Raw genomic sequence first — 15,712 nt, forward strand, 5'->3', positions numbered from 1 at the left:
ATTAAATAAAAAATCATTTTAAAATTAACGGTGACACGTTACATTTTGCCAGCGGTTTGATGTAAACAAAAGTGAAGTTAAAAGTGTCATGTTTAATTGTGTTTAGAAATCGACACTTGTTTATCTTAAGCTGTGCTTTGCCAATGTTTTGCTGCTCTATCAGCGCCAATTTCCTTGAAATCATTCTTGCTAATCCATGAATTAGATTTATCAGCAGTCAAATTAGCAAGAACAGTTGCACCAAGGTAAACAAGGTAACGACGATTTGGTGGATCTTCGACCTTAATCTTATAGCTCTTGAGTTGTTTTCTGTCGTTCTTGAGGACATTCTTAAGAACTAAGTTCTTAAGATCGTTCTCAATACGGGTAGAAAGGCCTGGGAACATTGTTGTGCCTCCAGAAACAACAATAGATTGGAAGAATTGCTTACGAAGATTGATATCAGCTTTCATGATGGTCTCGAAAATGAGATCGGAAAGTCCTGGCGTTTCAAGACCAAGTTGGTAAGGCTGGAAAAGAACTTCTGGGGCTTCGAAACGTTCACCGGAAACTTTGATTACACGGCCATCTGGTAATGTGTATGGAACAACATAAGTTGTTGTCTCTTTGGCAATGCGACGATCCATTTCAATGTCGGCTGAGATGAAGCACATCTTTTCCTTGATTTCACGAACAACATCAAAATCAGATGTCTTATGGAATGTATAACCACGAAGTGTAAGAAGCTTAACCATATGCTCTGTGATATCACGGCCTGCAATATCCATACGGCCAACAAGATGTGGGAGAAGATAGTTTTCGCAAATTGGCATAATGTGTGTAACACCATCACCTGAGTCAACAACAACACCTGTGACTAAACCTTGAGCATAAAGAACAAGGATGGCTTGTGGTGAGATTTGGATTGCTGGGAAGTCATATTTTTCAAAGAAGATTTCCATCATCTTCTTTCTGTTTTCGAGTGGGTTAAGTGGTGCTTCAGTGACGAGGACTGGGTGTTCGGAGCAGTTAATCTTAAGTTTATTCTTCCAGATATATTCAAGAACTAATTGTTCATCTTCCCAGTTTTTGACGACACCATGTTCGACAGGGAGTGAAAGGTCAAGGTATTGACGGACGTCGTTGATCTCATCGCAGATCATTTGGTCCTTAAGCTTTGCGCGTGAGAATGATTCATCTGAACGAAGGATTGGACGACCAACTGTGTTCGGGAGAACAAAATCTGGAATCTGGGAGGTGCTCATACCGACCTTAAGGAAACCAGTACCGAGATCGAGAACGACGGGTGTCTTATGTCCTGACATTTGATTAATGAACAAAAGTGCTTGGTTTCACTTTTTGATTCAAACCGCTTTCCAGGGTGTAAAAAATACAGAACCCCAAAAAATGCTACATATTATTAAATTTTTAAGGTAATACTTAAATGAAATAATTAACAAAATTAAGTTTCGGATTTCTTATATAGTGAAATGAAGAATTCTGAATTTGGTTATCGGATATTTCTATTTTGCGTATTTCTGTGCTTATTTGGTCGGATAATTTACAAAAATCGTTTTTACTTATTTCTAAATGATCATAGCTACAATTGGTAAAGCAGAAATTGCAACTTTTCCTAATGTCTTGAAGAACTTTCCTACGCCCTTCTTAAATTTTTGATCTTCTTTGAGATTACTTTTGCCTCATTGTTTAATTCTTCGATGCATTCACTTAACAATGAAGCGCTGTATGCCTTTAACTCACTTCTAATACTTTCATTTGCATCTGATATAACATAATCACATTTCCGATTAAGTCTACTTACAACATCACACGGTAATACATCCGAAGGACTTCCTGACCTATTTTGCATTTCAGTTCTTATTGACATTTTTTCTCTTTCTAATTCCATTCTAATCTTTTCTTTGAAGTCGCTTTTGATTTGTATTTTTGTTCCTTTCTTCTTCAGAAAGTTGATTTAAACTTTTCATATGTGTTTGAATTTGACTTGTGATATAATCTTCAAGTTTCTTATTAATACTTTCATTAACACTACCTGAATAACGTGATTTAAATTCATTAATGCAATTATTAGTTATCATATCATTTAAATTTCGTGAGATTCGATTTAACTTTTCGAAGTCGCTTCGTTTGATTTTATATTCTTGTGCTGTGAATTCATTCTTCATTATAGATTCCGCAATTTGTTTCAAGCTTTCGATAACTTTCTCTATTTTATGCGCGTTTTGTCCCATTTCGATTAATATACTTTTAGCTTGTGAACGTATGAAATCTTCAACTTGTTGTCGTGCAGCTTGATTGATATTAAATTGAAGACATATTCGATCGAGTTCAAGTTGACATTCATTTTCTAAGTTACGAATACGACTTTCATTTAATATTGCGGATTCATCAGTTGATAATATGTTATTAATTTTCTCTTGTGCTATTGCCATTCTTTCGGATATAAAAGATAACATTTTGTCTTCTTAATCTTTTGTAGTTTTCTTAATTCGTGTTTCTTTTTCTTGTTTAATTCATCCATTTTACCAATTAACTTATTATATATATAATTGTCAATTTTATTGCGTATTTCTTTCGGTATTTTTTCTTTGGATTCATTCTTAAGTGTTGTTAAGATTTTGCGCTTAATACTTCTTAATAAACTAATTGATATTTGTGTATATTGCGAAATATCACTGTTTTGGATATCAGCTTTTTGTTGTTCAATTTCTTCTTCTATAATATATGTATTTCAGTATTAATGTTTTCTTGTATTTCCATAATGATTGAAAAATCAATTTTTTCTTCGGATCCAATTCGATTTAATTCATTAATACAATCATCAGAATCTAATGAACATAACCTTAAAAGTTCACCTAAATCTGATGATTTACTATTAGTCATTGTGTGTTCTGATTGTTTTTTCTTTGTTTCGATATACGAATTAATTTCATCTTGTAAATATTTATGTTGTAATTGTTTCATTTGATCCCTAAGTTCATTAAATACTTTACATTTTGTTGATATTTCATCAGAAATTTCTCGTTTTAATTCTTTATATACATTTGAATCTTTTACTTTCTCTTCTTCGATTTTACTATCGAATTCTTCTGTTAATTCTTTAATAATTTTGACGGAGTCTATAATTGGTAATTCAATAATTGTTCCTTCTTTAATTGTTGATTCGATTTTATTAATTTGATTATCAAGTTCTTGAATTTTCTTTTTAATGATTTCTTCAACAATTGGTTTATATTTGTTCTCATAAGTTTTATTTTTCGTATCTAGAAAAACTTGATTAACAATCTGAATGATGTCTTGTTGTTCAGGCAAATTAATTAACTTTTCAAACATTTCACATGCGCTTTCACAATCAAATGTAAAATCTTTTCGTGCTTCTTCAATATGATTTATAAGTCTTTGCGCAAAGATTTTGAACCCGAGATTAAATTCATACCCTTGTGACATTATATCCGCATTTATAGAAGGGCGACAATAATTTCCTATGAACGAAATTCTTAGTAATTCCAAAAATAAACTCTCTGTATATCAGTTAATGCACGAAAATTCGGTATTTTTGGGATTCCATCGTAACGTTTTGTTGTTTGTATATTTCAATGCACGATGAGAATTTTTAATGTTTATTTTGTACGTTAAAACAAAGATGAAAATTTTGCACTTTGAACAGGCAACCAAATTAACGGCCATTGAGATATAAAAATTATATATTATGGTATCATTAGGAAATTCAAGACTTTTATCTTCAACTAAATATTCTACCATTAGAAGAAATGTTGAATCATCCCAATTAACTTAGTAAATTTTTCTTCTTGTATCTCTTTATAATTTTAAACGGCTTCACCATCCGACCAGATAGACTCAAATAATAATATTGAAAAACGTTACGATAAGATTTTAATAATTTCAAGATATTTGAGTTAATGAATCATATAGACAATGGATATATGATATCAAGGAATTTTGTTTAGCCGTTTTTTAGAAATTATCGATTTTCTGATTTTTCCAACTTTTAGAATGTTGTAACGCGTAAACCATTTAATATTGAATGTTGTAAAAAATAAATTATTTAATAAAAAAGGTGTTCTTACTCAATATCTGTATGTTAATATGAGATAATATTTCAATTTATATAATTCAAGACAATATTTTACAAAATATTGTATTTTAAATGATGGCATGTTCTTTATTTAGGCCAATATTCAAAAAATAAATTTTGGCGGTTTTTTAAACGGCTTTGTCGCCCCTTCTGCATTTATATTCATTAGATAAAGTGGAATAACATCATTATATTGAATCGTATTTTGATTCTTCCTGACATCTATCAAATTTGCCTTTACTTGGCTGATATTTAGGGACATTTCTTACAAGTGCAATTAAATTTTTGCTTAAATCACTTTTTAACGTTCCGCAATTATCAGATCAATTGTTTTGGGAATTTCTTTAATTGTATCTGCTTCGTCAATTGAAAAGGTTAGATTTAACATAGATATAATAACACTGGATAATGCAGCATATGGATAAATAAGTTGGCTCATAAGATAGTGACCGGCCTGAATTTGACAATTGAGCTTTAAAACCACCAGACCCTTCAGTATCAATAAAAAATATTTGAGTTTCGTTGTTTGGAATTATTTCCATTCCAAACTTTTTCCTAAAATCATTATAATGAAAAGGCCCATAAATAAAAGCGCCAGTAGTTTCTTCATCCCTCCCATTACCAACAACAATACTGTTATCGCCGGTAAGTAATTTTAATGTACTGGACTTCCCAATTTCGTATGAACCAAAAATTTTTACAAAAATAATTGGCTTTCCTTGTGCTTCCATCATTGCATCCTTGAACTCATTGAGAACATGCTTGAATTTCCGGTTTTCTCCTTTGTCATCGCGTATTGTTGTCTTGTGATGTGGGAGTATAGAGTTATTCATATTACAGATTGAGGTGGTTTTTTTAAAATAGTGACATATATAAAAGACGGTTAAGAGCAGCTCTTAATTTCTTTTAATATCCTTCAAATAATTATTATAAAAATCATAAAAATTTATTGAATTTGAAAGAGAAAAAAAATTAGAAGAATGAATTTTTTATGCATGTATAGTAAAAAATAAAATGATTCATAAATTATTTCATTTGAATTTTGAGATGTTACTTTATTTGATTAGGGAACTTTTATCAATTCCTTCTTGTTCAAGAAGTAATTTAACGATTTCTGTATAACCATTATCAGATGCATACATAAGTGCTGTTTGAAATATTTCGAATAATTTCCAAATATTATTTTGAAATATAAAATTATTAAAATAAATATTAAATAAAACAAATAAATATTTTGAGCATCCATATCAATTCCTTCTTGTTCAAGAAGTAATTTAACTATTTCTGTATGACCATTTAAAGATGCATTAATAAGTGCTGTATTAAATGAATTAAATAATTTCCAAATATTATTTTGAAATATAAAATTATAAAAACAAATATTAAATAAAACAAACAAATATCTTTAGCATTAATATCAATTCCCTCTTGTTCAAGAAGTAATTTAACTATTTCTGTATGACCATTTAAAGATGCATTAATAAGTGCTGTTTGAAATAATTTAAATAATTTCCATATATTATTTTGAAATATAAAATTATAAAAACAAATATTAAATAAAACAAACAAATATCTTTAGCATTAATATCAATTCCTTTTTGTTCTAGAAGTAATTTAACTATTTCTGTATAACCTTTTAAAGATGCCCAAATAAGTCCCGTTCTAAATAATTTAAACAATTTCCAAATATTATTTTGAAATAAGAAATTATTAAAATAAATATAAAATAAAACAAATAAATATCTTTAACATTAATATTAATACTTTCGTGTTCTAAAATATATTTAACAAGTTCAAAGTTTCCTGAACGTGCTGAAAAAACTAAAATATCTTTTGGAATTTGATTATGTTGAAGAAAATGTTTAACAAGAAAAATATTTCCAAAGTCTGCTGATACATTAATAATATCATCATTAATTTTCATTCCTTCTTTTTGCAAAAATGAGAAAATTTCAAAATTAAAATATGAAACACAATTCTTTCCTAATTCTTCCAAAATATTTTTTTTATTTGCGCCAACAATATATTGAATAACATTATTTTCACCAAATTTTTCTAATTTTTTTTCATAAATATATTTGAAGATATCATTTCGTTGAAACTTAATTGCTGTTTCATATGCATTTTGAAAAGATGAATGATTTTGTTCACATAAATGAATTATTTCTTCATTTCCACCTGCAACTGCATATTGACCTGTATTTGATAAATTTGCACCATTCATAAGTAAATATTTAAAACATTTAACAGATCCAAAGAATGCTGCATAATTAATTAATGAAGCATAATTATTAACGAAAGAACATCTTTCATAAGGTGATGGTTCAATTGTTTGATCAAAATCAAAATCTTCTTGAGATGAAATTTCTTGAAGTTTTTCTATTTCATCATTTCGAATTATTTTTGTTATTTCATTTGGGTTATGTCCATCTTCAATTAATTTTTTATGAAGTTCAAAATCATTCTTTGATAGTTCTTCATAATTATCTGTTATAAATTTAACAGATTCATAATATTCTAAATCTTTAATTTTTTCATTTGTCATGTATTGAAGAAAATACCCACCATGAAAGTTTATATCCCTAGTGCAAATGTTATCTAATATTTTCTTATCGATTAATTTACTTTCAATCATTTTAGTAATCATATAATGGAATTCTTGCCTGTTTTCATTATCATAAAAATGTGCATATATATAAATATCAAAAATATCAATTTCTTTTAGAAAGCTCATTTCCAATTTTTGAATTTCTTTGAGAAAATTCAAATACAAATCAATTTCTTTCTCTCGCAAAACTAGAGCCGCATGTGTAATTCTAACTATAAGTAAATTAAAAGAGAATGGATAAGTATTACTAAATTTGTCAACGATTGATTTTGCAGATTGTTCAATATTTTCTTTGTTTAGGTTAAAGATTAAATTTTTAATAAATAGTAGTAGATCCCACATCGTATATGGCTGTCAAAAAGGCCTTTCATTCAATTTTTGAATTAACGGTTATTTTAAATGAACGAAATTTATTTACAAGTCACTTTTTCAATTTCAATGCGTAAGGAGAACACTGGATATTTCTCTTTAATCTCTTATTCAAATATAGTAAAAGGAGATAAATTGACCCAAATAGTCAATATTCCGCATAATATTAATCCATCATATCATGACACTCAAGAACCAATGACTGTTGATACATTCACTGTTCGTATTCAAAATTTTGAATTTTAAATAATGATTTTATTGGTTATGCAGCAAACCTTTGAAGATTTTATTAATTTATCATTTTTTGCAAGTAGCACAACAGGATGGGTTACAAAAATATTTATCGATATTATGCCTTAATATTTGTATCCGAAGTATTGTATCATAGGCTTCAGATGAATCTTTACTTCTATTCGTTGATGGGCATCCTTCAAGATGGGATTTTAAAGCTAATTTAATTTTTTGGTTATTCAATATTGATGTTATTTCATTTCCGGGTCATTGTTCGAATTTACTGCAAATGTTCGATGTTGTCATTGCAAGTCTCCTTAAAAAAAGAATTAGTACTATAAAAACTCATTTGAACGCTTTTTAAATACATTAAATATAAGTAGCTTAAAAGAATTTCAAAAACTGGATAATTAAGAATATTATTAATTTTCAGTTTTATTACAGCAATGCAAGGAACATTAACAACAAAGAATTCTTTAAAAAGTTTCAGTAAAATAGGAATTTTTCCTTTTAATCCAACTGTCCCTCTTAAAAACTATTATGCAATGGATCCTCCAGAGGTATCTTCAAAGGAGCTACTCTAAACCAAGTGCTAAATGGTTAGCAAGCGAAGAATCTTTATGTCAAATGATTATGGAAGAAAATAATCGACCAATGACAAATGAAGATTTTTAAATTTCGATACATAGAAGAATGGAAGAACTTAGGAATGCAACTCTCGAGCAAGTAATTCCATCAACATCAGATCCGGATATACTATGCATTACACAAAAAAACATTTTCAATATTTAATGAAAATAACTATTTAAATCAATAAACAAGTCTGAATTTAATTTTATGTATTTGACGGAATTCAAAAAAAATTTTTTATGTAAAATTAATTTTGTGATTTCGAAAAAATATCAAAAATATTTGAAACAACATATGCGCTATAATATCTATTGGGTACTTGCTTTGTTTTGTGAGTAAAAACTATGCAATACATATACAAATAAATTTGTTTCTATAAAGGTCTCTGTGTTCATACAGTGCATGTTTGGTAATTTATCTTATAGTATGATAAATTCAAAATTGAATCAATAATTGGATAATCTTGTAAATAAAAAAATAAATTTAAAACCTCTAATTTATTAATAATATAATCCGCAGAGTGCAACGTGTCAAATTATATTTATATGTTGTGGCCTTAATCAACAAATCCACTTGTTGCAATACAGTCAATGGTTCTGTATTTTCGAAGTCCAATGCATATATTTAATCGGAAATTCCTTTGACAAAAATCATGATTTTTGATAGATTCAATTGTTTAGTATTTTTTCCTTTTTTCTTACCTAAAGTTTATTCCTTTATAACTACAAATACAGAAATTATTTGATTCATTTAAATAAAAGAAATCTCCTTTTGAAAATTGTTCTCTGATAAATATTTCCTAAGTTGGCCAACGCATGGGGAAAGTGGTGTAGTTGAAATAATAAAATTTTGTGATTTATAAGAAAATTTGGAAAGTATTTTCAATATATTTTACTCCACTTATTTGGGTATCTATTAATGGACATAAAAAAATAGTTCAAATATTACTTAAACAAAAAAGCATTGATATTAATGCCAAAAATTTATGCTTTTTCTTATATTATATTTATATGAATCTTTTTATATTTCCAAATTATTTTTGAAAACAGCTCTTATAAAAGCAATTGAAAATGAACATGTTAAAAATGATAATATTGATATGAATATTAATGATTTAAATGATTTTCATATTAAATATTCAAAATTTTAACATAATTTTTGGAATTTATTAAAATTAAAAGAAACGGCTCTTATTCATTCAACTAAAAAAGAAAACACAGAAATTGTCAAATTACTACAAAATATAAACGAAAAAAGGGTAAAAAAGAAAATATTTTATGTATGAAAATGTTTTTGTATTTAAATAGATCCGTCTTTTTTTCAAAATGTTCAACAACACATTACAAAGATACATATTTTTTCAAACGAAATTGATGTAAATTTACCTTACCAAAATATATGAAGTGATAATAATATTTTTGAAATATTAGAAAATCAAAAAAGACTAGTTCTGATATCTTCCCATTATAACTACGGCTGAATTTCGTAAGAATAATGTCGTTTTACATCTGCAAAATTTGAATGATAATTAATTTTTTCCAACGTTTAAATATTTAAAAAACAAATTTAAAATATTTTTTGCTAAACAATTACAGGAGATCAATTGATAATAGTATCAAAAGGATCGTAGTTAGTCACAGGCCTTCTTCTTGTAGGACATCTCTTAAACCAAAAATTTTACCTCTTTCCTATAAAACTGATATCGACCTTGAAGATGCCCGCCAAGTCTATATAAAAAAATGTGAAGGGCTTGATGTACCAAAAAATGCCAATTCAGAAAATCGATTTATTGAGCAATTCATGTCATCTATAAAAAATAAATCGTTATTATTTTGTAATCAGGCACTAGGTCCTTTTGGTATTTTAGCGCTTCTTGATATTATTTCTAAAACAAAGAAATATGTTTTACTTGATTTATCCATGAATCGTGCAATTGATCAAGGTGCATTCTATATTTCGCAATTTCTATCAACAGACCCACCTATCATCAGCTTAATTCTCAGGTCAAATTCGATTTCTATTGAAGGATCTATTACTCTTTTTCAAAGTCTTCACCAAAATACACATCTTGCATTTTTAGATTTATCGGCTATTGATGGGATTGAACGAAATCGCATGGGTACGCAAGGTTGCAAAGAACTTATGGATTTATTACTTGTTAACCAAGTTCTTTCTCATTTAAACATCTCAATGTGTGGAGTAACCGTTGAAGGCTGCACTTTTTTGGCAAATGCATTATCAAAAAGTTCATCACTTATTTCACTTGACATTTCAGGAAATAACATCACTTCACAAGGAGCAATAAATCTTTTTTCTAATGAAGGCTGTTTTGGGAATCTTGAATATCTTAATTTATCTAAGAATCAAATTGGTGATAAATTTTCTAATATTTTATGTAAGCAAATATCATTAAATAATACACTTAATTCATTAGACTTAAGTAATAATAATTTAACAAAAATTACACTTAAGAAATTTATAAAATCAATTAAAGGGAAAACATCATTACAACATTTATCATTATCGAATAATAAATTAAATGAAGAATGCTCCGAACTTTTATATTGGTTAATAAGTGAAAACAATTCGCTTTTAAGTTTAAATTTATCCGGAAATATCTTAAAAGATAAGTCAATACTTCGAATATCAGAAGCATTACTTACTAATAAGGCATTACTAAATATAGATATAAGCGAAACACGAATGACTGATATAAGTTCAATTACATTTTCGAATGTAATTACACAAAATAAAACACTTCAAAGATTAATACTTAATGGAAATAATATCACTGATAAAAGTGCAATTCCAATTGCAAAATCACTTATCAATAATTCGACGTTACTTCAATTATCACTTAAGAACAACGAAATGAAAGATGAATCAGCAAATGCATTTGTCGAATCATTAAAACAAAATCAAGTTATTATTGATATCGATTGTGATTTTAATGATTTCTCTTATAAATCTCATTGTAAACTTATTAAAGCTATTAATGAACATAAGAAAAAGTTGACAATGAATTCTTATATGGCTACAAATAGACGTATTAAAGTATTAAAAGAAAAAGAATTAAAATTGTTTCAATTAAAAGAAGATTTAAAAGAACGTTTCGATTCCGTTAAACAAAATCGTTTAGAAAACGAACAAAAAGAAAAAGAAATAAAACAATTTATTGATGAAAGAGAAAAAACTATAATTGAAAATGGTCAAAAACTTGAACAATTAAAAATTGATTATAATGAAATATGTGAAAAACGAAAACAACAAATCATTGAATATAATAAACTAAAATTAGAAATAGATAATGAACAAAAGTCAACAAATAATATGTTAAATGATATAACAACCAAAAAAAATCACGCTAAATATCGATTAAAAAGAGTGAAAAATAAAAAAAGTGAAGCGGAATTACATTCAAATCATATTATCGACGATTTGAAATTACATTTATTGTCATCAAGAGCACATTTAAGTACTGTAATTAATGAAGCAAAAGAAATACAAAAAGAAATTATAAAAGAACAAAAGGAAAAAGAAGAACAATTAATTGAACAACAAAACGCTATAATCGCTGCACGAAACATTAAAACGATTAAAACTCCTTTAATGAAAGAAAGAAAGAAATTATCAAAAACAAAATAAAAAAAATGATCTTGAAAAACCGTTAAAATATTGTGAAGTTTACAAATGTCACTTTTATCACTGCTTCAAGTAAATTGTTGTATAATCCATTTAAACATTTCATTTATGCCTTCACCAGTTTTTGCACTTGTTTCAAAATACTTAGCGTTAAGTTTCGTTGCCATTTCCATTCCTTCTGTCCAAGTCAATTTAGTTACCACATAAACAAACAACTTTGTTAAATTGTGTAAACATTTCATTATAATATGTTATATCATTAAATGTTTTTCTGTGCATTAATAGAAAGATTTCTGTCGAGCAATTTTATGTCTAAATCGAAATTTCGATATTTGGGCTCGAATCAAATAGTTCAATTTTTGTGTGACAAAAATTTTTGATATACATCCAATTGTAGCTAACATCATATATTTAAATCTGTTATGTAAAAAATATTATACAAATTAAATTTTTGTTGAATAAAAGGCATTGATGAGAAAAAACTTACAAATTTTATATTTTCCTTTTGATTTAAATAGTTCCATTTCCTTTAAATGGTGGATCAAGGATACATAACTCATAAAGAATACATCCCATCAATCAAATGTCTGTTTTAAAATCATATCCTTTAAAACCAACAAGTTCAGGTGACATGTAGTGTGGCGTTCCGATGAATGTGTTACATTGTTGATGAACAGTTTCAAGTGTTTTGACATCATCAAGATCACCAATTCTGATTATATCATTTCATAATTTATTATTTCCTTCTTGAAATATTTTAACTAATTCTATATCACCTTTTTCTGATGCATAGGTGAATGCCGTTTTAAATATTACAAATAATTTCCAAATATTCTTTTAAAATATCAAATTCTTAAAATAAAATTTAAATAAAACAAATATATGTTTTTAGAATCAATATCAATTCCTTTTTGTTCAAGAAGTAATTTAACTATTTCTGTACGACCATTTGAAGATGCCCAAATAAGTGCTGTATTAAATAATCTGAATAATTTCCAAATATTATTCAAAAATATAAAAACATTAAAATAAATATAAAATAAAATAAATAAATATCTTTAGCATTAATATCAATTCCTTTTTGTTCAAGAAGTAATTTAACTATTTCTGTACGACCATTTGAAGATGCCCAAATAAGTGCTGTATTAAATAATCTGAATAATTTCCAAATATTATTCAAAAATATAAAAACATTAAAATAAATATAAAATAAAATAAATAAATATCTTTAGCATTAATATCAATTCCTTCTTGTTCAAGAAGTAATTTAACTGTTTCTGTATGACCTTCACAAGATGCCCAAATAAGTGCTGTATTAAATAATTTAAATAAATTTCAAATATTATTTTGAAATGAGAAATTATTAAAATAAGTATCAAATAAAACAATTAAATATCTTTATCATTAATATCAATTCCTTCTTGTTGAAGTAGTAATTTAACTATTTCTGTATAACCTTTTATAGATGCTTCCATAAGTGCTGTATAAAATAATTTAAATAATTTCCAAATATTGTTTAAAAATATAAAAATATTAAAATAAATAGCTTTAGTATTAATATCAATTCCTTCTTGTTCTAAAATATAATCAACAAGTTCAATATTTCTTGATACAGATGAATGAACCAAAATATTCACAGGAATCTTATTTGATTTAAGAAAATATTTAACAAGATATATGTTACCAGTTCCTGCTGATTCATTAATAATATCATCATTAATTTTCATTCCTTCTGCAAACAAATCTGCTAATATCTCATAATTACAATATCGAATACATATTCTTCCTAATTCTTCTAAACTAGTAATTTCTTCCAATTTATTTTCATAAATATATTTAAAGATATCATTTCGATGAAATTCTATTGCTGCTTCATATGCACCTTCAAATGTTGAATGATTTCGTTCACATAAATGAATTATCTCAAGATTTCCACCAGCAACTGCATATTTACCTGTTTTTTCAACATTAGAACCATTCATAAGTAAATATTTAAAACATTTAACTGATGAAAAAAATGCAGCATAATCAATTAATGTAACATCTCTTTTATTAACAAATGAACATCTTTCATAATACGAAAATTTAATAAGCTGATTAAAATCAAAATTTGTTTGTGATGATATTTCTTGAAGTTTTTTTATTTCATCATTTCTAATTATTTTTGCTATTTCACCTGGATTAACTCCTTCTTTAGCATATTTTTTCTGAAGTTCAAAATCATTCGCTGATAGGTCTTCCAAATGAAGATTTTCATTTGTTAATAATACATTTATTTTATTTAAGTATTTCGAAGACATGTAATGCAAAAAATATGGGTCAAAAATATCTTGTACAAGTTTTGGTTCAACAAAATTTTGTTCAATCAAATTTTCAAGAAAATAAATTGATTCTCTTGTATTTTTGTCAACAAGAAAATTTATGAACACATCGGAAAATTTTGATTTATTACCATTGTTTTTTTCTAATATATCAAATTGCTTTATAAAATTGAAATATAAAGAAAATTCATTGTTTTTTAGAGTAAACGCAGTGCATATTAAATTACTAATAAGTATGTGAAAAGACAATGGATAATTTTCATCGAATTTATTGATGATTGAATCGGCGCATTGAATAATATTTTCTTCTTTTAGTCCGAAAATAATTTTCTTTAAAGATATGAATTTTTCAAATTCATTATAATATTTATTTATTATTTTTTGCTTGCATTGCTCCATTGGGATAATGAGGAACAAAATGAAATAAACGGTTTCTAAATCAAACATTAAATAGGAAATCCCAACATAAGAAATGGACCTAACACAAAAAATGGTTTGTTCCATCTCAATGTGTGAATAACAGTTTTTAAATAGTTTTTGCTCTATTCAATCAAAATGAAAATAATTATTTCAAAATTCCGCATTTTAATAAAACATACTTTAGGATATACCTTAATTAACTACAACTTAACAGCATATAAATTTTATGATTTTATTTGTGAAGATTAAATTTCAGTCAATCTTATGATTATATATATTTTGATATTATTCCAGATTTTGATTGTAACTTTGATTTGTTAGCATTCTCTTTTCTCTCACTTTAGTGTACAATTTCTTGATTCTTATTTGTTCAAATCATTTGCCGAAATTTCCAAATTGAATGAAAAATTTTTAGTCGAACGTTCTAAACTTTAAAATTTTTGTCAAATTCGTTTTCTTTGAAAAGCAAACAAAGCGCCCAAATTTTGTGAGTTTTGTATTGGCCGGCCATTTTTTAAATCAAATGGGCTCGAAAGAAGAACCCAAAGAGGATTTACCTCAATATTGGGATTTGCTTTCTTGCGCTGACCGAAATGGGTACAACAATTTAAAAATGACATTTAATGCAAGCTCAATAAGAAGAAACAGAGGACATGGAATTGAAACATTTGATGGAATTTTAGAAGCAATAAGAAGATATGCAGAACAAAGAAACGATAATGATTGGAAGCGTTTTTTGGTGTGTGGTGTTTGTTGGATGGATCAAGCTATTGCAATAAATACAAGGCAATTAAGAAAACTTATTTCAAAGTGTAAATCATCTATTAATGGTTCCTTACAAAAGCTTGGATACCTTACAAACACTTCTCATTCAGAATCGTGGAAAATTCTTTTTGCTAGAATTCCTTTGTTAAAAGATAATTTTACTGAAATCAGGCAGTGGACAATACGTTACAAAGTTTCACCGGGAATAGCAATTCAGAATGAAAATACACAGAATAAAATTAATCATAAAATTTTAATAATGCAACAGCCTCCAAATATTAATACAGTTGTTCACCCACTCCAAACAGATATGAACTTTATTCAATTTCCAGTAAATGTACCAAATGACCCAATTAAGAAAGAAATTTTATCAGATATGAATCGTGAGCAATTTTCACTTCAAAACAACAATATGACACAAATTGCACCTTTAAGACCTCCATATACTTCAGAACAGCAAGAAGAAACAAAAGAGAAAATTACAAATGTACAACAAATCCAGATTTGCCCACTAAAGTTTCGTGCCAAGTTTATGCAGTCGGGGCAGGTTAGCGTTAGAAGTTAATCCTGTGTTTATATTTTTCGAAATAAATTATATTTTCGATATTTTTTTATGATCATAAAAACCCA

The 15,712-nt window shown here is 26.9% G+C and overlaps 1 protein-coding gene across 1 annotated transcript; it reads right to left on the minus strand.

Moving 5' to 3' along the window:
* Nucleotides 1–125: 125 nt before the first annotated feature.
* Nucleotides 126–1,304, minus strand: GO595_000595 (actin-related protein 2; the record flags this gene model as incomplete). The annotated part of the gene is made up of 1 exon (XM_067919251.1): nt 126–1,304. The coding sequence occupies one exon, from the start codon at nt 1,302–1,304 to the stop codon at nt 126–128; it is 1,179 nt and encodes a 392-aa protein (XP_067779239.1).
* Between the last annotated feature and the right edge of the window lie 14,408 nt (nt 1,305–15,712).

The sequence above is a fragment of the Histomonas meleagridis genome (assembly GCF_020186115.1).
Source record: "Histomonas meleagridis strain 2922-C6/04-10x chromosome Unknown contig_109, whole genome shotgun sequence".
NCBI lineage: Eukaryota > Parabasalia > Tritrichomonadida > Dientamoebidae > Histomonas > Histomonas meleagridis.